The sequence below is a fragment of the Myotis nattereri genome (assembly GCF_964212035.1).
Source record: "Myotis nattereri genome assembly, chromosome: 16".
NCBI classification, from domain to species: domain Eukaryota; kingdom Metazoa; phylum Chordata; class Mammalia; order Chiroptera; family Vespertilionidae; genus Myotis; species Myotis nattereri.
In genome coordinates this window covers 21,936,042-21,955,857 of record NC_138091.1, presented here as the reverse complement: position 1 = coordinate 21,955,857, position 19,816 = coordinate 21,936,042, and the positions used below count along the sequence as shown (strand labels likewise).

The 19,816-nt window shown below is 42.0% G+C and overlaps 1 protein-coding gene across 1 annotated transcript in view; it reads left to right on the top strand.

Annotated features, from left to right (window-relative positions):
• Positions 1 to 19,816, top strand: part of RPA1 (replication protein A1) — a 55,119-nt gene that overhangs the window by 1,244 nt on the left and 34,059 nt on the right. The window contains exons 2-4 of the mRNA XM_081109368.1: positions 5,469 to 5,519; positions 7,076 to 7,154; positions 7,815 to 7,923. Coding sequence (XP_080965494.1) covers positions 5,469 to 5,519; positions 7,076 to 7,154; positions 7,815 to 7,923 — 239 coding nt within the window. The remainder of the gene's footprint in view (positions 1 to 5,468; positions 5,520 to 7,075; positions 7,155 to 7,814; positions 7,924 to 19,816) is intronic.

Genomic DNA, 19,816 nt, shown 5'->3' with positions numbered 1-19,816 from the left:
TCTCTGAAATCAATAAAAATAAATATTTTTAAAAATGTGTATTCTGAAGCAACGGTCTGCTAGCATGCCCCATGGCCTATGGCCCTGGCCTGAGCTACCTGCCTTCTGTGTCCAGCCTACTAGTAGATAGGAAGGCCAGTTTTGGTGAGAAAGTGTCTGCCAACAATGACTGGTTTCAGAGCTCCCAGGTCTCCAGCTTTGCTCAGATGCTGCAAAATAACTTGCCAGTTCAGCCATTAGCACATTCCTTGGGAAGTTGCAGCCTGTTGAATATGGCATCCAAGGTTATACAAGTGACTGATAATTTTCCAGAACCCTTGTTTTCCGAAGGCCTTTCATCTATTTCAAATCCTGTTTTTCCTCCAAAACCAAAATACGTAGACATTTACAATGAATTACCAATGTGGAGAGATAAATGTGTAAGTCTTGCACCAGTGTGCACAAATGCGGCAGGTTCAGCTTGACCTTAAAGCAACTGTAGCAATATTTAATGCTATAGGACCACATTTTGCCTTTTGTGCTGTGGTGGATGGTATTCAATAAAAGAATGTCTAGTCATTTTTGACTAGATACTAGACAGTATGACTATTACATTTAGTGTCTGGATTATGTATATTTTTTTTAGATAATATGGAGTTGTCTAACAGGCTGTTAATTTACTTGCAGATCATCTGATCCTTTTGAGATGGAGTGGGCCTGGAGTAGATTTTACTCTGGACTAGTTTAGTCCTGTTTCTATATTATGGCCTTTCTGAGGTGTCTACTGAATGCACCATGTTCATTGAGTTCTTTCCACTCCGTCTGGTTGGAACACAAATGTATGATAGCCTTTGTGGGCTCCAGTAATTTTTCAGCGTATAGCTCTCTGAATGCTTATTCTTTGCCTGGCCTTGTGGAGTCTCGCCACAAGGCGAGACAATTCAGCCGGGAAGGTTATTGAAGCTTCTCTGTGTACTAGTAGCCCCTCCCTCCGGTATTCCGCATCCACGAAGTCCAGCTAACTCACCTCCCTGAACTCTGATCTATACTCAGTAGGGCTTCCATGTTCTTCTCGGGTTCCCTTCCCTGCACGATGGTCCCAAAGTGCAGAAAGAAAGCCTGAGTGATCGTAGGGCTCACCCCATTGGTGTCCCCTTTTTCAAGAATCAGTTTTGCTTTCCCTGTTGTTGGCATTGAGAACAGTTTATATACTTTTGCCCAGTGTTTTAGCTTATGTTTGAAGAGCTAATCTGGTATCATTTATTTCAGTATGGGCAGAAGCAGAGGTCAGAAAACCGATCGTTAGTTTTTCTTATGGTTATCTTTACGTGATGGCTTTTTAAAAACAAACTAAAACTTGCTTGATAGTTTTTTCTACAGAAATTATTATTATTTATGTTTAAAGAGAGAATAAGGGAGAGAGACAGAAAGAGAAAGAAAGAGAAACAATGTGAAAGTGAAAACACTGATTGGCTGCCTCCTGCATGCTCCCTGCTGGGGATCGAGCCTGCAACCCGGGAATATGCCCTGACCAGGAATCATACCGGCAACCTTTTGGTGTATACCCGGGTAACACCCAACCAACAGCCACACTGACCAGAGCTGTTGAAATAATTTTTATAATTGCTAATAGAGCCGTGAGATTTAAAATTCAAAAGGTATAAAGGAGGATTCAGTGCAGTCTGCCTCACAATGTCTCCCCACTCACCTAGTTCCTCTTACAGGAGGCACCCAACAAAATAGGAAGAGACTCATTCATAGAGAACAGACTGACAGCTGTCAGAGGGGAAGGGGTTGTGGGGCTGAGTGAAAAAGGTAAAGGAGCCCTAACCGGTTTGGCTCAGCCTGCGTACTGAAGGGTCCCAGGTTGGATTCCAGTCAAGGGCATGTACCCCGGTTGCGGGCACATCCCCAGTAGGGGGCGTGCAAGAGGCAGCTGAATCGATGTTTCTAACTCTATCCCTCTCCCTCTCCCGTCCTCTCTGTAAAAAATCAATAAAATATATATTAAAAAAAAGAAAAAGGTAAAGGAATTAGACAAAAAAACCAAACAAAACCTTCATAGACACAGACAACAGCATGGTGATTACCTGAGGGAAAAGGGGGTGGAGGGAAATAGAAGGTAAAAAGGGGATAAATGGTGATGGAAGGAGACTTGACTTGTGGTGAACACACAATGCAATGTACAGATGATGTGGTGTAGAGTTGTTCATCTTAAACCTATATAATTTTATTAACCAATGTCACCCCAATAAATTTAATTTAAAAAAAAGAGGCAACCAGCCCTAGCCAATTAGCTCAGTGGATAGAGCATCAGCCTGCAGACTGAAAGGTCACAGGTTCGATTCTGGTCAAGGGCACATGCCCAGGTTGTGGGCTCAATCCCCAGTGGGGGGCATGCAGGAAGCAGCCAATCAATGGTTCTCTCTCATCATTGATGTTTCTATCTCTCCCTTTCCCTTCCTCTCTGAAATCAATAAAAATATATATATTTTTTAAAAAGAGGCAACCAGTATTATATAAGTAACTTCTCTTTAAGTGTTTATAATACTCTGTTTTAAGATTTTAGCATATTTATTTAATTCCCTAGTAATGGGCACTATAGAGAATTAATGTGTTGTTATGTGATGCTGGTATTTTAGATGTAGTGAGTGCATCCTTGTTGTTAAGTATGTATCTCACTTTTATTGCCGGGGTCCAACCCCAGCGGGTCCAGGGGTCCCCAAAGGTGTGGACGGAGTCGGCGAAGAAGGAGTGACACGGAGGCAGCGTTCAGTTGATCATCATAGCCGGGTTCTCTTGTCAGGGTCTCCTGCCAAGTTCTGGTCTGGATCTCCAGCGAAGTTCTGGCTAGGATCTCCAGCCAGGTTCTGTGTCCATGTTCTCTTGCTAGGTTCTCCAGCCAGGTTCTGTCCAGGTTCTCCAGCCAGGTTCAGTCACCAGGTTCTAGTCAGGTTCTCTTGCCAATTTCTGTAGTCAGGTTCAGTCCAGGATCTTTTGCCATATTCTCTCCAGCGAAGTTCTTCTGTCTGTAGGTTCTGTGTAGGTGCTGTCTTCTTTCTGTCTCCTAAGTTCTGTGTCTTGCTGTCTTATTACATCTGTATTTATACCAGTTGATTCAATCCTATCAATCTCTATTACAAAGGTTAGGGCGTTTCTTATCTCCATTCCAGGGAGTAAAGATTATGTAGCTTAAGCATGATTGTTCATAGTTAAAGTGATTAATTACCCGCCTGGCACTTAGTTGAGGGGTTTTATTCCCTCCCTAACTTCAGGGAAAAATTCCTACCTGGGGAAACAACCTTTCTAGGAGAGGCATCCCCTCCCTGACTTCAGGGAAAAATTCCTACCTGGGGAAACAACCTTTCTCGGAGAGGTGACCTTGGTTAAAACACACAGCGCTAAGGGGAGCAAACATATTAAGAACAGTATGCTATATATGCCAGGTCCCTTGAAACAGCAAGGATGGACCGGCTCCCGGCAAATTCCCCCTTTTTTATTTTTTAAAAGCAGGCATTAAAAAGAAAAAAAAAAACAACCCAAATGCTCTCTTGTATCTATTTTAAGAGTAGGATTGGCGCTTTCCGCTATTACCTGAGGCCTGATCTATCACCCCAGGGAGAGTTTGCCAATCCTGCACTTTCCCGGGGTGGAAAGGCTGCAGTGGGGTTAAGGATAAGGCTCCTTGGGCCTACCTTCTCCCATGCCATTACATTTACCTTTCCTTCCTCAGAAAAGCATGGACATATTTCTTGTATAAAACGTTCTGTCTGACTAGGAGTAACCTTAATTCCTCTGCTAGCAAGCATATGTGTTAAAAGATCAATACAGAGTCTTATTTCTTTAGACTCAGTATGGCACATCTTCTTAATGTAAAGATCAATACAGAGTCTTCTTTCTTTGGACTCAGTATGGCACATCTTCTCAATCTAAGTTCTGTACTATCCACCTTCTTACCCTATTTATCCTCTATAGGGGGGTCTGTAGCACCCTGGTGGAGTCCTATCCGTCCCGAGTGTGGGGGTTTTCAAGGGGGGGCTTACCTAGGGGAATCCTGTTCCAGGGGTTCCCAAAGGTGTGGACGGAGTCGGCGAAGACTATCCACCCTCTTCCTACGGTGGAGTCCTATCCATCCTGAGTGCGGGGGGACTTACCTAAGGGAACCCTGTTCGGGCGCCATATGCCGGGGTCCAACCCCAGCGGGTCCAGGGGTCCCCAAAGGTGTGGACGGAGTCGGCGAAGAAGGAGTGACACGGAGGCAGCGTTCAGTTGATCATCATAGCCGGGTTCTCTTGTCAGGGTCTCCTGCCAAGTTCTGGTCTGGATCTCCAGCGAAGTTCTGGCTAGGATCTCCAGCCAGGTTCTGTGTCCATGTTCTCTTGCTAGGTTCTCCAGCCAGGTTCTGTCCAGGTTCTCCAGCCAGGTTCAGTCACCAGGTTCTAGTCAGGTTCTCTTGCCAATTTCTGTAGTCAGGTTCAGTCCAGGATCTTTTGCCATATTCTCTCCAGCGAAGTTCTTCTGTCTGTAGGTTCTGTGTAGGTGCTGTCTTCTTTCTGTCTCCTAAGTTCTGTGTCTTGCTGTCTTATTACATCTGTATTTATACCAGTTGATTCAATCCTATCAATCTCTATTACAAAGGTTAGGGCGTTTCTTATCTCCATTCCAGGGAGTAAAGATTATGTAGCTTAAGCATGATTGTTCATAGTTAAAGTGATTAATTACCCGCCTGGCACTTAGTTGAGGGGTTTTATTCCCTCCCTAACTTCAGGGAAAAATTCCTACCTGGGGAAACAACCTTTCTAGGAGAGGCATCCCCTCCCTGACTTCAGGGAAAAATTCCTACCTGGGGAAACAACCTTTCTCGGAGAGGTGACCTTGGTTAAAACACACAGCGCTAAGGGGAGCAAACATATTAAGAACAGTATGCTATATATGCCAGGTCCCTTGAAACAGCAAGGATGGACCGGCTCCCGGCATTTTATAATTTTGTAATTTGTCCAGAGTGATAAAACTTAACCTAGATTTTCAAATGATAAGCCCCCAAAAGGCTCTTTTGACAATGTTATGTATAGTTTATTACAAATGCTAAACTGTAAAAATATGTCCAGTTTTGTTTTTTTAGGGTGTTCAGCAGCTTGAGTCTTTTTCTTTTTTTAAAAAAAAATTTATTTATTTTTTCTTTATTGATTAAGGTATTACATATGTGTCCTTACCTCCCCATTGTCCCCCCACCCCCCACTCATGCCCTCACCCCCATGGTGTCTGTGTCCATTGGTTAGGCTTATATGCATGCATACAAGTCCTTTGGTTGATCTCTCCCCCTAACCCTCACCCTCCCCTGCCTTCCCTCTGAGGTTTGACGGTCTGATAGGTGTTTCTCTGTCTCTGGATCTGTTTTTGTTCATCAGTTTATGTTGTTCATAAAATATGTCCAGTTTTAATCATGATTTGAGCTCATATCTCACAAAAATCTGTTTTTACTCTTTTAGGCCATAATGCAACAGGGAGAGACAGCCATAAAACCCATCCTCCAAGTCATTGTAAGTAACTATATATATTTTATGTCAAGCAGTTTTTAAATTTACATGTAATCGTAAATTACATTCGATGAAGGACATAAAGATTTGTTCACTTTAGGAAATTCTCTCCATCACAAAAAATAGGCCAGTTCGTGTTATAACCCTGAGAAAGGAACCAGGCTTTTAAAAATATACATATTAGTGCCGAAACCGGTTTGGCTCAGTGGCTAGAGCGTCAGCCTGCGGACTGAAAGGTCCCGGGTTCGATTCCGGTCAAGGGCATGTACCTGGGTTGTGGGCACATCCCCAGTGGGAGATGTGCGGGAGGCAGCTGATCGATGTTTCTCTCTCATCGATGTTTCTGGCTCTCTATCTCTCTCCCTTCCTCTCTGTGAAAAATCAATAAAATATATTTTAAAAAAAAATGGTAACATCAAAAAAAATAAAAATAAAAATAAAAATAAAAATATACATATTAGTTTAGCCAGAGGGAGACCTTTGGAGATTCAAATCTGAGATTTTGCCCCTGTGTTCTTTCCACAATTAATGGATGCTGTAGTGCTGCACATCATTATAACTGCCTCCTTATCTTTCTGCCCTTAGGTTTGTCTTGCTCAAATCTGCCTTACATATTGCCTCTCTGTAAAATGAACTTGTCTGCTTAAAATTCTTCATCAGCCCTGGCTGGTTTGGCTCAGTAGAAGGGCCGCAGGTTCGATTCAGGTCAAGGGCACAATCTCAATTGAAGGCTGGATCCCCAGCCCGGGTCAGAGCACTTGCAGGAGGCAACCAATCCATGTGTCTCTCTCACATCAATGTTTCTCTCTCTGTCTCTTCCTCTCCCACTCTCTCTAAAAATCAATGCAAATAATACCCTCAGGTGAGGATTAACAAAACAAAAAAAAACTCCAACCAAACAAAAACATTCTTTGTTAACCCTATCATTTAAGGGGTTCTCAAATTTTCGTGGGAATTTAGAAAATCAATAGAAGCAGAATCATGGATTATACCTGCAGATTCTGTCTGTTAGCCAGTTGTCTCAAGGCTTATTTGATCGTAAGGCTCTGTTTACATATTTCACTTAAAGCTTCCTCTGATTTCCTTCCAGTTGGAATAAATGTCTCAGTTCGGCCCCGTGTCATTGTGTGCACACTTCTCTTATGTCTCTTGGCCTCCATCTCTACCCTCATTATAAGCCCCTTCAGGGCACGAAATTTTTTTTTCTTCATTTTGTATTTTTAGCACATTTCCTACACAGTACCTTGCATATATTAGGTACTTTGTTATATTTTTTTTTTAGAGTTGGTTTTCAACAAATTGGAGTTAGGGAGGAGAACACAAGAGTATTGGCAACATTTTATTCTCATCTATGTTTGTTTCATAATATTAGTGGAAAGAGGTTGGTGGGACAGTCATCAAAGCCGGTTTTCTTTTACTTGGATTTAAATGTCGGGAGAATGAGCAAGCAGTTCAGTTTGTGTTGATCTAATGGCAGGCCTACTCTCCTGCCACTTAGGTTTACCTATCCCTGGGACTGGGCAGACAACCTGGCTAATGAATCGAGTTTTCTCTTCTAGAACATCCGTCCCATCACTACAGGGAACAGTCCGCCCCGTTATCGACTGCTTATGAGTGATGGGGTGAACACTCTATCCTGTAAGTATGATGTATAAATCTCGGAATTTGTATTTAAGTAATGAAAGCATACCCAACATTACGATTGCAGTAATTTGGGGCATTCTAGAAGTCTGCATTTGCTTGGCTGTGTAATTCATTCAGACAGAATTGCACCTGGCAGAGCGTTCTAACAATAGACTGGATCTAGTGGAAAGGTGCCACTTGGCTTAATTAATTCTCTCTAACTGGTGCTCTATGCTTTCTTTGATTAATTTCCCTCAGGATAATATTGACATTTAGTGAATATGATGGGTTAGCTGTCCTATACTTGCCTTTATGGGTTTTTATTTCCGTGTTGGAAGCTTTACCTGGGAGAAAGGAGAGAATTTGCAGAATATATGCTTGCTATCTCTAGTCACAATGTGAAGGACCTAGAAAAGATTTTTTAGTCTTTGTCATGAGACCTGAATGATGGAAAAAAATGACTTGGGTTGCTTTAAGAAGTCCATACATTTCAGAGTAGCAGCAGCTGTTTAATGCACAGCAAATTATACTGTTTTCACTATGCAGAGTCAGTCTGACTAGCTTTAATTTCAGGAACATATTTGAGGCATGATTCTTTGCTAGTACAGGTGTGATCAGCTTTCAGATTGTCATGGCTAAAATGTTTTGGAGACTAAAGTAATCTCTGCTTTTCAGCTTTTATGTTGGCAACACAGTTGAACACTCTTGTTGAAGATGAACGATTGTCTAGCAACTGTATTTGCCAGATTAACCGATATATTGTTAACACGCTGAAAGATGGCAGGTATGTGGTGTATTTTTTCTCTTTTATTGTGTTATAGAATGGGGGCTAATTTTTGAACAGTTCATTGGATGCCAGAATTCAATTTGGAATCCAAAAGGCAATGATGAGCTTTCAGCTAAGAATATACAGCTATTGATTTCTCTACTCAGGTGACTAAATCCTGGCACCAAAGGGAGAGAAATATGGAAACGTTGGGAATTTCAGAGCAGGGGATTAAAACAGAATGCAGTGAGAGGTTGAATGCTATTCTTCTAACCCGTCATAGTCACTAAATGTCTGTTTCTAATCTCTTCAGAAGTACTGTTTTTAGGATTCTCTCTCAAAAGTATAATAAAAAGGGGCCACTTATCAGTGCAAAAAAAGATATAATAAATTATGTAATGCAGCCCTGTTTTTGCATTCTTGAGTCTTTCATAGTAAAAACTTTATATCCAGCCAATATAGAGAATGTTGAGTAACTACAGATGCTACGTTCTAGAGACACAGTGATGAATAGAACTGTTATTCACTCATGAGTAACCATTGATAAAATAAGGCATTTTTGTTGGGGAGTGGCTTTACATTTATTTTCTCAAGTTTTTAGTTTTGAATTACAAAACACAACTAGAACACATGAGGAGCAAATATGGCAAGCATTCCCACCTTAATAAGGGTATGTTAATGTATGTTACATTATTAGCTGTCATTTCTAAATAACTTTTTTTTACTTATATTTGTTTTATATATCTTTATTCTTTCAACCTTGATATTATTAGTTTTGGATGTCTTTATAGATAGCATATAGTGAGTTTATTTAATTAGTGAGTTTATTCTGCTTAATTTATTATTGATCTTTCTCCCTAAATTTTGTGTCTTTACTGTGTTTTTGCTTTACTGTTTTCTCTTGCTTCCTTGGATTGATTAGGTTTTTTTGTTTTTTTAAAAAATATATATATTTTATTGATTTTTTTACAGAGAAGAAGGGAGAGGGATAGAGAGTTAGAAACATCGATGAGAGAGAAACATCGATCAGCTGCCTCCTGCACACTCCCTACTGGGGATGTGCCTGCAACCAAGGTACATGCCCCTGACCGGAATCGAACCTGGGACCCTTGAGTGCGCAGGCCGACGCTCTATCCACTGAGCCAAACCAGTTTGGGCTGATTGAGTTTTTTAATTCTCTTTTTTTCTTCTACTGGTTTTGAAGTTATACATTCTATTTGTGTTTTCTTTGTGGTTACTCCTACATTAAAAAAAAAATCCATATATCATGTAGTCGATCTTCACCCTGATAGAATTTTGTGTTCTTGTCATTATATTTTGCAAAACAACTTTTGCAATACAAGTAATCTATCATCTATCTATCTATCTATCTATCTATCTATATAAAAGGCTAATATACAAAGTGTCCCCTTGGGAGTTTGACCGGGAGTTCAGTCGCTCACTATGACATGGGCTGACCATCAAGGGGCGACATGGAACGAAGGAAGGCCCTGGCCGGCAGCCGGGAAGGAAGGCCCCAAGGCCCTGGCTGGCAGCCGACAGTCAGAGAAGGAAGGCCCCAGCCAGCAGCCCGAAAGCCCTGATCAGTCCTGATCACCGGCCAGGCCTAGGGACCCTACCTGTGCACGAATTTTGTGCACCGGGCCTCTAGTGTGTGTATATATATAAGTTACAAGACTCACATAAACATAAAGAAAGATAACTGTAATTCCATTGCCTAGAAATAACTATGATTAACATTTTGTTGTCTATCCTTCAGTTTTTTTCTATGAATATAAATACTTAATGAATCTATATTTTCTTTTTAAAATACTTCATAACCACTATGGTTGTATAATACCCTTTTTTAACTTGATAGTGATCATTATTTTTACATGTCCCTAGGTATACCTCTATGTTATGTTACTTAGTATGCAACTGTATGGATTTACCATATCTAAACTAAAATCTAAATTGTATATAGTATTTTACTATTGAAAAATGTTTACCAATGTTTCCTTATATATCTGTGGCTCTATCTTTATATGTGTATTCAATTTTTTAAGAAAAATGTCTACTTTAATAAAAAATGACATAAAGTATAATCTAAGAAATACAGAAAAAGGTACAAAGGAGGAAGAAATTATCTAAAATTTGTACAGCCTAGAAATAAACATCATTTAGTGAGCATCATTACAAATATCTCTCAGTGCATATTTATCAGTGATTGGTGGATAGGTAGAAATATATTTGAGATTAGAATGATAATATAAATACAGCCATGTGCTGCATAACGTTTTAGTCAATAACGGATCACATATACAAGTGGTCCCATAAGATTACAATGGAGCTGAAAAATTTCTGTCTCCTAGTGACATTGTAGCCATGGTAACATCATTGTGCAATACATTACTCACGTGTTTGTGGTAATGCTTGTATAAAAAACCTCTTCTGGTTGTATAAAAGCAAAGCACATACAATTATGTACAGTATATAATACTTGATAATAAATGACTGTTACTTGTTAATGTATTTATTATACTACTAGAGGCCCGGTGCACAAATTCGTGCACAGGTGGGGTCCTTATGCCTGGCCAGCGATCAGGGCCGATTGGGGCCTGCCGGCTTGGGGTAGGGACTGTGGGAGGTTGGCCACCGGCTCCAGGAGGGAGCCGGCCCTTGGCCCCCTGGGAAAGGGTCCGCATCTGCTGCCACCCACCCCCAGTTCCCTGTCTCAGCCCGGGGCCCAAAGACCCCAGCGGGGTCAGGAGAGGGGATGACAGTTGCTGGGCTGGGTGCAGAAGGAACGGACACTGCCGTCTGCACCCCGCCACCGCGTGGTTCCCTGCCTCCCCCCTTCCTCCTTCCCTCGCCACCACTGTGGTGGGTGGACGGCCCCCGGGGAAGGGAGAGGATGGGAGCGAGACAAACCCTTGTGTCAAGGGCTGACTTTCAATAGATTGCAGCGAGGGAGCTGCTCTGCTATGTATGAAACCCTGACCCAAAAGCAGGTCGTCTACGAATGGTTTAGCACCAGGGGCTGATGTGGGCCGGCTGGCTGGGGGCCGGGACTGCGGGTGGTTGGCTGGCTGTGGGAGCTTGGCTGTGGGAGCTCACTGACCACCAGGGGGCAGCTCCTGCATTGAGCGCCTGCCCCTGGTGGTCAGTGCTTGTCATAGCGACTGAGCAACTGGTTGTTCTGGTCATTCGGTCATAAAGGCCGCTTAGACTTCTATATATATATAGATACTTTTTAATCATTTTGGAGTGTACTTATACAAGAAGTTTGCTATAAAACAAACTTCTCAGGATTGCTTTGACTCTTGATTGCATTATTTTTTCCTGTGCTTGACTTGTGTTTGTGTGTTTTTTTTCCAATTGCTTTTCAGAGAGTGGAAGAGGGAGAAACAGCGATGTGAAAGAGACACATCGACTGGTTGCCTCCAGAACGAGCCCAATGTGGGTGGGGGTGTGAGCGAACCCATAACCTATAACCCTTGACTGGGAATCAAACCCAGGACCGTCTTGTGTGGGCTGATATTCTAACCACTGAGAAACACTGGCCAGGTCTACCTTGTGCTGTTTTAAGTTTGGCCCCTAAACATAGAAAATCCATGCTAATGTCAGCAGAGACCACATTGAGTGATTGACCTGGAAACAATTAAAATTCATTAAGGACTATGAAGGTGGAAAATCAGGATGGTATTGCTCACCAGTTAGGCATGTGTCATTCCACCATATGTGTGATCTTGAAGAAGAATAAAGGGATGGAAGCTAAAGGATCTGCTTTGTTAAAGGCAACAGGATTAACAAAAATTAGAGAAGGGCCTATAACAGACATGAAGAAATTTCTAATGACTTAGATTGATGACCAGACACACAAGTGTATTCCCATCAGCACCATGACGATCAGCCAAAGCAAAAAGTTTGTTTGCAACGTTAAAGGACAAGATTAGGCCTACAGAGCCAACATGGCAGTGTAAGTAAACTCGCTGCCTCTCACAACCACATAAGAATTACAAGTAAAATTCAGAACAACCATCATCAGAACCACATGAAATTTGGCTGAATGGAAGTCCTACAACTAGAGAAGTAAAGAAAGTACATTGAGATTGGTAGGAGGGGTGGAGGCACAGAACAGGCTGGTCTGACACCCACGTGTGGTGTTTTTTTGGGTGGGATATCTAGGCTGTGGAGCTCCCCCATGAGAAGCAAGGGGTCCCAGTCCCACACCCGACATCCAGCCCAGGATTCCAGAGCGAAGAGAAGTCCTGTAACTTCGGGCTGTGAAAACCAGTGGGGGATTGTGGCTAAGTGACAGAGGCTACAGGAGACCCTTTAGGAGGACTTATTCGGACTCGATCCTTCGGGCTCCAGCACTGGGGTGGCAGCTTTGGGGAACCCAGAGACATATGGGGAGGAACTGGATTGTCTGGCATCGGGGCAGGAACTCGGGGGCAGCTTCCTCCCAGATGGGGGTGTTCGCAGGGGTCATTGAGACCTCCTTATTGGAAACAAATGCCTGGAAGTACTTTCATCCATAAGGAGGCCAAGTCAATACCAGCTAGGTTTGAAATCTGTTAAGGACAGAATAATAGTTTTGCTTGTGAGCAGCATTGCAGGCCACACATTGAAGCCCTTTGGGGCACAGTGAACCTCAGAACCTTCAAGCATATCAGTAAGTGCACACTGCCAATAAGAAGCTGACTGGGGGCAGCTCCTGCATTGAGCGTCTTCCCCCTGGTAGTCAGTGCACGTCATAGTGACTGTTCGTTCTGCTGTTCGGTCGGTTTGCATATTAGAATTTTATTATATAGGATGCTCCTGAATATCCTTTCATTGGTAATCTTTTTTTTTTTTCCTCTAAGAGAACATTTATTGGATAAATTACAGATTTAGGAAAAGTAATTCCTGGAAGAAATGGACTTAGGAAATGAGTTAAGGAGCTAAAGGAAGGGCCCTTGGATCTTGGGAGCGAGGAAGCTAATGGTAAGGTGCCTGGGGCTGGAATGGGGAGGGAAAAGGGGAAGGGAAAGGCACGGGCATGCTCCCAGGAGGGAGAGCTTTATTGGTGGCATCGATACAACATCAAAGCGGTGTTGCTTCCTCCAAATTCCAACTCAGACCCAAGGAATGAGTTATAGCAGCTTTTAAGGCCTACTGCCTGAGGAGGACCTTTGCCCAGGCTATTGCTACAACTGAGGAAGACACTGCTGCAGTTTTGGAAGGAAGGATTGCAACATCTTATGACTGCATCAGGAACCTTGCTTGGGCTTGAGGTGATGTCACCAAGCAGTGTATAAATGGCATCTGGAAGAAGACACTCAAGAGGTTCATTTATGACTTCAAAGAATTTGCCAAGGATGAGAAGGCTGCAAAAATCAACGATGCTGTGGTTGAGATGGCAAACAGCTTGAACCTGTGTGATGAGGATGAAGTGGAGGAGCTTCTAGACATGGTTCCTGAGGAACTGACTAATGAGTTGTTAGAACAGAAATGCATAGCCCAAGAAGAGGCAAGGGAAAGGAAACTGCAGGAGAAAAAGAAGAACCCCAAGAAAATGTCGTGAAGCCCTGGCTGCTGTGGCTCAGTTGGTTGGGCGTCGGTCGACCTGTGCACCATCCCATGCACCGTGAGGTTGTCGGTTCAATTACCGGTCAGGGTACATGCCCAGGTTGTGGGCTCCATTCCTGGTAGGAAAATGCAAGAGGCAGCCAATCAATGTTTCTTTTTCTTAAAATCAACAAACTATTCTTAACATAGAAAAAAACTTAGTGAAGGGTTTAGCAGAAGCTTTTGTAGATTTCAGTAAGCTCCTTAAAAAATTTGAAAACATGGGCTCAAACACCGAAAGGTTTTTGTTAATAGAGAGGAGTGTTCATGGTGCATTACCTGCTTACAGCAATTCTGTGATGAAAAAAACAAACCACACGGACATAGTCTGAAGAGTGACGCCTCTTCAAGAAGAGCCTCAGGCAGGTCCTTCAGGAGGGCTCCCAGAATAAGGCATTGTTCTCATGGGAGGTGACAGCTCCCCGGGTCCCGAAGACCTCCCAGTGGGACAAGATATGGAGGGGGAGACAGCAAGATTGATGATCCTGACCCTTTGTAGGCGTAGGCTAATGTGTGTGTTTGTGTCTGAATTTTTAACCAAAAGTTTAAAGTTAAAAACAAAATTTTAAAAATAGAAAATAGCTTATAGAGTAAGGCTTTAAAGAAAGAATATTGGGTGTGGAGAGATAGAAGAGGTTATAGGGGGGATAAAAGGTGGTAGAAGGAAACTTGACCTGGAGTGGTGAACACATAGTACAGTGTACAGATGATGTGTTATAGAATTGTACACCTGAAGCCTATATACTTTTAATCAATGTCACCCCAATAAATTCAGTCAATAAATAAGAATAAAACAGTAAGTACCATAAAATATACACATACTAGATTCAGAGAGAGTTTCAACTATTTTCCACATGCCTTCACTAATATATAAAGGGTAAGTGGAAACTGTAGCTGCCAGTGCTTAAAATTATAATGTGCCAACATGAAAACGCTCATTATAAGGTCCCAATCTGCATATATCTGCCAAATTTGTTATTGATTGCATTTCTGTTCCCATGATGATGTCTCTTTAGCTCTCTTTAAAAGTGAGGTGCTTGTTTAATTAAGGGATAATCATTTCCCGGTGTGAATTACTCACACATGATATAATTTTTATCAATCCATGATGTACCTCACCATATGCACAGGGACCAAAAGTGACTGTTGAGTCCTGAGCCAGGGACCAAAGGTGACTGGGTTAAATGGAAACATTGACTTGATTAAATGATGGGATTATAGACTAATTTTGCCCTTGTTTCTTGCTAATTGTTTATAATAAAGTAAAATGAATATATTTTTAAAAAATTCTAAGCCTGGAGAATTATTCATAATTTGATCATATTTATATATTGTATTCTAAGAAACATTTTGCTGTGATGATGGTAAATAATAAATATTAAATAATAATGGAGAAAAGAGAAAAATATTTTTGTACAGCTATACAATGAGTTTGTGTTTTAAGCTGTTACCACAAAATAGAATTGAAAAATAAAAGTTTTAAGTTTATGAAGTAAAAAGACAGGTGTGTAGTAAGCTATACAATCTAGGTTTATGTAAGTGCATGCTATGATGTTGGCACAACACTGAAATGACCTATCAGTGCATTTCTCAGCACATAGCCCTTGGATAAGCCACGCATGACTGTTCTTGCTTTCTTTCTGAATAATTCTGTCCAAAAGCAATTAGGTGAGGCCAAGCAAGGTAGATGTGTGTACAGGGGAGGGGTGGTGGTGGCGGCCTGGAACCAGGTGTCAGCACAGAGGGAGGAAGGGGTCTTGTGGGTTGGCACAGAATGTTGGAGCATGAGCAGGTAATAACACACATGGAGAGAGGGTGGCTGCAGCCCAGTATGGGTTGTCAGAGCCTGAGTAGGGTGAGGAAGAGTGAGTGGCCGTTGAGTCCTGAACCAGTGAAGAGGGCATTTGAGGATGTGGGGATGGAGGGACAGCAGCAGGTTGTTGAGACAGTGGAGTGAGGAGGGAGTCTGAGCAGGATAAGGAAGGCGACTGCAGGGAGTGGTGACAGCCCAGCTTGAGATGATAGAATCCAAGTGGGGAGAGGAGGGTGCTTGTTTTTAATTGCGTGGAGGTGGCCTAGAGCCACAGATGAGAACACCGACATGGTGAGGAAGGTAGTGTCCATGCGTGCAGTAGGGGTGGTGGCGGCAGGAGATTGGTTATGTATGGGGGAAATTGATCTAATAAATAAATACATTATGGACAATGGAAGCCAGTCAAGGGAGAGAAAGCTGTGATGTTGGATTGAAATTGGAGGTATTGGTAAGCCCGAGGTTTTCAGTATACTGTCAGACCTCTGTTCTCGCATCTCAAACAATTCTGACCTCTGACCTTTATTTATGGGGAAGGCGGGGTTGGGGGATGTCTGTTTGAACTTAACCCCTTCATGCCAATACACTAGCTATCGTGACAAAAACCGTCTTCAAGGCCACAAAGGCGAGAATGGCCAGTAAAGTCAGTTTACAGCTCTACCTTGCCTTCCTAACATCTCAGTAAATTGTTCTATGAATATTTTTCTATGTTTGTTTTGAATTTTAAAAACAAGGGCCATCAAGAATGCTAATGTTGCTAAGGTGTGAAAGAAGCAATGATCACAAGAGGTAGGAAACTTGTTGGATAAAGGAAAAGCAGTTAGCTGGTGACAGAAAAGTGAAAAGGCGAAGATGCCAGAGATGCCGCATGCGCGCTGACTCCCTGAGAGACACCCCTGTAACCAGTGCTGACAGAGATTAGTTTAAGGCCAGTTGGGGAGGTTGGATAAATTTAAGAAAAGTGTTTGTTTATAGATGAAACAGTACATTACACATGTACGGCATATAAGAAAGGTTAAAACAGGGAATCATTTGGGGTCTGGAATGAATTAATTCAATTTACATTATTTCTAATGGGAAAAAATAATTCTGTTTTTGAACAAATTGTTTCTCGAACAGCCTTCTGGAATGAATTAAGCTTGAGAACTGAGTTGAATCCTGAGGTTCCACTGTATATTGATAGATATAGAAAGTTATAAACGTTTAGTTTTCATGTGTATATCGTATATATGTGTATATATAGTGTGTGTGTATTTCTAGATCTATTGAGAGGTTTTGGAGCAACAATACCCTCCTAGCTAAGAGCCCACTTAGCACTCAGATCTTGGTTTCTGAATGTCATTTTATACAAAAGGAATCAGGGCTTCTAGGAGGATGTCTTATCATAGGCTTGGAAATTACAAGATGAGCCTGAAATATCTTATTGTGCCAGAGAGTAAGATGGGGCCATCAAAAGGACAGAGAAACTAGCTTGCAGGGTCTTAACACTTGCCAAATTTAGGACAATTTAAAAAAAAATAAGTATAGTAATAGATTATAACTTATTGAATCAAATAGGAAGGAATTTCTAAATCCATATTGAATAAATGAATATATGGCTGGAATAGAAAGCTTTTTCTTACAACAAGGCCATTTAACAAATGTAGAAGGAATAATGGAATTGGAGTATCATAGTTTGGCAACCATCATGGTAATAATTCAGGGAACAGCAATAGGTGCTGTCTAAGCTTCCTGTGGCTGCTGTGGCAAATTACCACAAGGTTGGAGGTTTAAAACAACAGAAATTTATTCTTCCTGGAAGTCAGAAGTTGAATCCGTTTTACTGAGCTGAAATCACAGTGTCGGCAGGGCCACACGCTCTCTGGGAGTGCTGTGGGAGAACCCATTATTCGCCCCTTCCACTCCTGGTGGTTGCTAGCATTGGCTTAGGGCTGCATCACTCCATTCTCAGCTTCCCAGGTTACATGGCCTTCTCTTCTGTCTGTGTTACATGTGCTTCTGCCTCCCTCTTATAAGGAAACATGTGATCGCGTTAGGGTTCATCGATGATCCAGGATAATCTCACCATGTCAATCCTTAACTTAATCACACCTGCAAGGTCTTTTCTTTGCCATGTAAGTTGACAGTCACAAGTTCCAGGGATCAGGAGATGGCTGGCTGTCTTTTGGGTGGTGCATCGTTCAGCCTGCCACAGGTGCTGAAACAATGAGTGAAAGTGTGCTTTGTTTTGTCTTGTTTTTTATTAATTTCGGAGAGGAAGGGAGAAGGATAGATAGAAACATCAGTGATGAGAGCGAATCATTGGTCGGCTGACTCCTGCATGCTCCACACTGGGGATCGAGCCCATAACCCGGGCATGTGCCCTGGTTCATAGGTCCACACTAACCACTGAGCCACTCTCGGCCAGGCAAAAGTGTATTTCTTTTAATTGATTTTACAGAGAGACAAACTGATTTGCTGTCCACTTTTACATTCATTGGTTGATTCTTATATGTGCCTTGACTGGGGATCAAACTCAAAACCTTTGGGTATTGGGACGATGCTCTAACCAACTGAACTACCCGGTCAGGGCTAAACCAATGGGTGGAAGTTTGATGAGGAGCAACTTATATAGGGTTAAAGTACCTCCCCACACATAATTATGAATTGTAAAAGGAAAAGTGGCACCTTTACAGTGGGGAAACCTGGCAAGACAGCATCTTATTCCAATGATTAATGTTAACATTACCAGTAACAGGACAATCCTGTAGGAATCGTGTATTACCTGATAGGATGCAATGAGAAAACACAGCTTCACTGCTATCATTCTTGCCACGGATGCATGATCTGTAGCTAATCCTGAAGAAGCCTTAGGTACATTGAGGGACATTCTGCAGAAATAACTGGCCTCTCCTCTTCACAATCTTAAGCATGAAAATAAAAGAAAGACGGAGAGACTGTTTCAGGTTGAAGGAGTCTAAAGAGAGATGATAATGAAATATAACAAGTGATCCCAGGTTGGATCCTTTTGCTTTTAAGGATATCATTGAGACAATCGATGAAACCTGAATGGGTTCTATATTCAGTGTTAACTGAAAGAATCGTTTATGTTTCCAGTTCAATAAATTTACAATCTGTCTCTCAGTGTCAATTGTTCTTATTTTTTCCCCTTTCAGTCTGCGGATTCATTTCTTTTCGATGAAATTTTTCTGTGTGTTATCCCTTAATTTTTATTTCACTTGAGTTCCAGTTTTTATTTATGTTGTGGATAACTTTTGTCTTTTTTTTTTTTCTGCTGCATGCATTCGATAACCTCAAGATTTTCCAACATATTAGTAGTTCAGTTTTTAGCTTTCTTCTGTTCCTTGTTTATAATTTAAATATTATATATAGAATTGCATTACTTTTGTTCTTAGTTTTTTTCCTTAGCTTTTCAAGCTCTACCTTTTTTCTGAATCTTTTGTTTCATCTCATCTTTTGACTTATATTGACTTTTTAGTCTTTATTTTGCAAACCACTCTTGAGAAGTATTATTCGCTTTCTTGGCCTACGTTCTAGACTGGATTCTTTGTCTCTGCTTCCTCTGCTCCTTTAATTTTTATACATTGTGGTGTGTTGCATTGTTGTCATTTCTTTTTATCTTGTTTATGCTTAATATGGACAGTTCTGTCCAGACTTCATGTTTTCTCTGACTTGTCTAGGGTAGGCATAGCTCCTTGCCAACCTTCCCACTTGGGACCGCTTATCTTCCACTCCAGGCTACTTTTGAGTGCTTGAGTCTGCTTTCTATCCACTTCTCTGTCCTCTAGGTTGTAGGAGAGGAGGGAGAGCTTTGCTGGGGTTGAGTACAAAAACTCAGGCTTCATTCTCTCCAGTCAGGGATGGCATTCCATTCCCATGGGCTTTGCCTTATTCCACCCGCCTCAGCACGGTGGCATGCCTTGTATTCTCTCCTGCCTGTGCGGGGGCCTGTACGCGCACATCGTGGTTTATTTACTCCTTAACTTTTTTTAAAAAAATATATATTTTATTGATTTTTTTACAGAGAGGAAGAGAGAGAGATAGTTAGAAACATCAATGAGAGAGAAACATCGATCAGCTGCCTCCTGCACATCCCCCACTGGGGAAGTGCCCGCAACCCAGGTACATGCCCTTGACCAGGATCGAACCTGGGACCCTTCAGTCCGCAGGCTGACACTCTATCCACTGAGCCAAACCGGTTTCTGCACTCCTTAACTTTTTGATGGTCATTTAGGCTTATTCCAGGCAGAGCTTTAACAATCATCCTTGTATATTACATGCTCATGCTATTACAGTGGGGCCTTGACTTACGAGTTTAATTCGTTCCGTGACGGAGCTCGTACTCAAATTACTCGTCTGTCAAATCAATTTTCACCATTACAATGACACGTGATGCTGGGCTGATGTGGCATTCACTGTGACGTTCGCTGCGCCAACTAGCGGTGGGGTATCTGAAGCTGGCTTGTAACCCGAATTTTAGCTCGCAACTCAAAGCAAAAAAATCGGCCG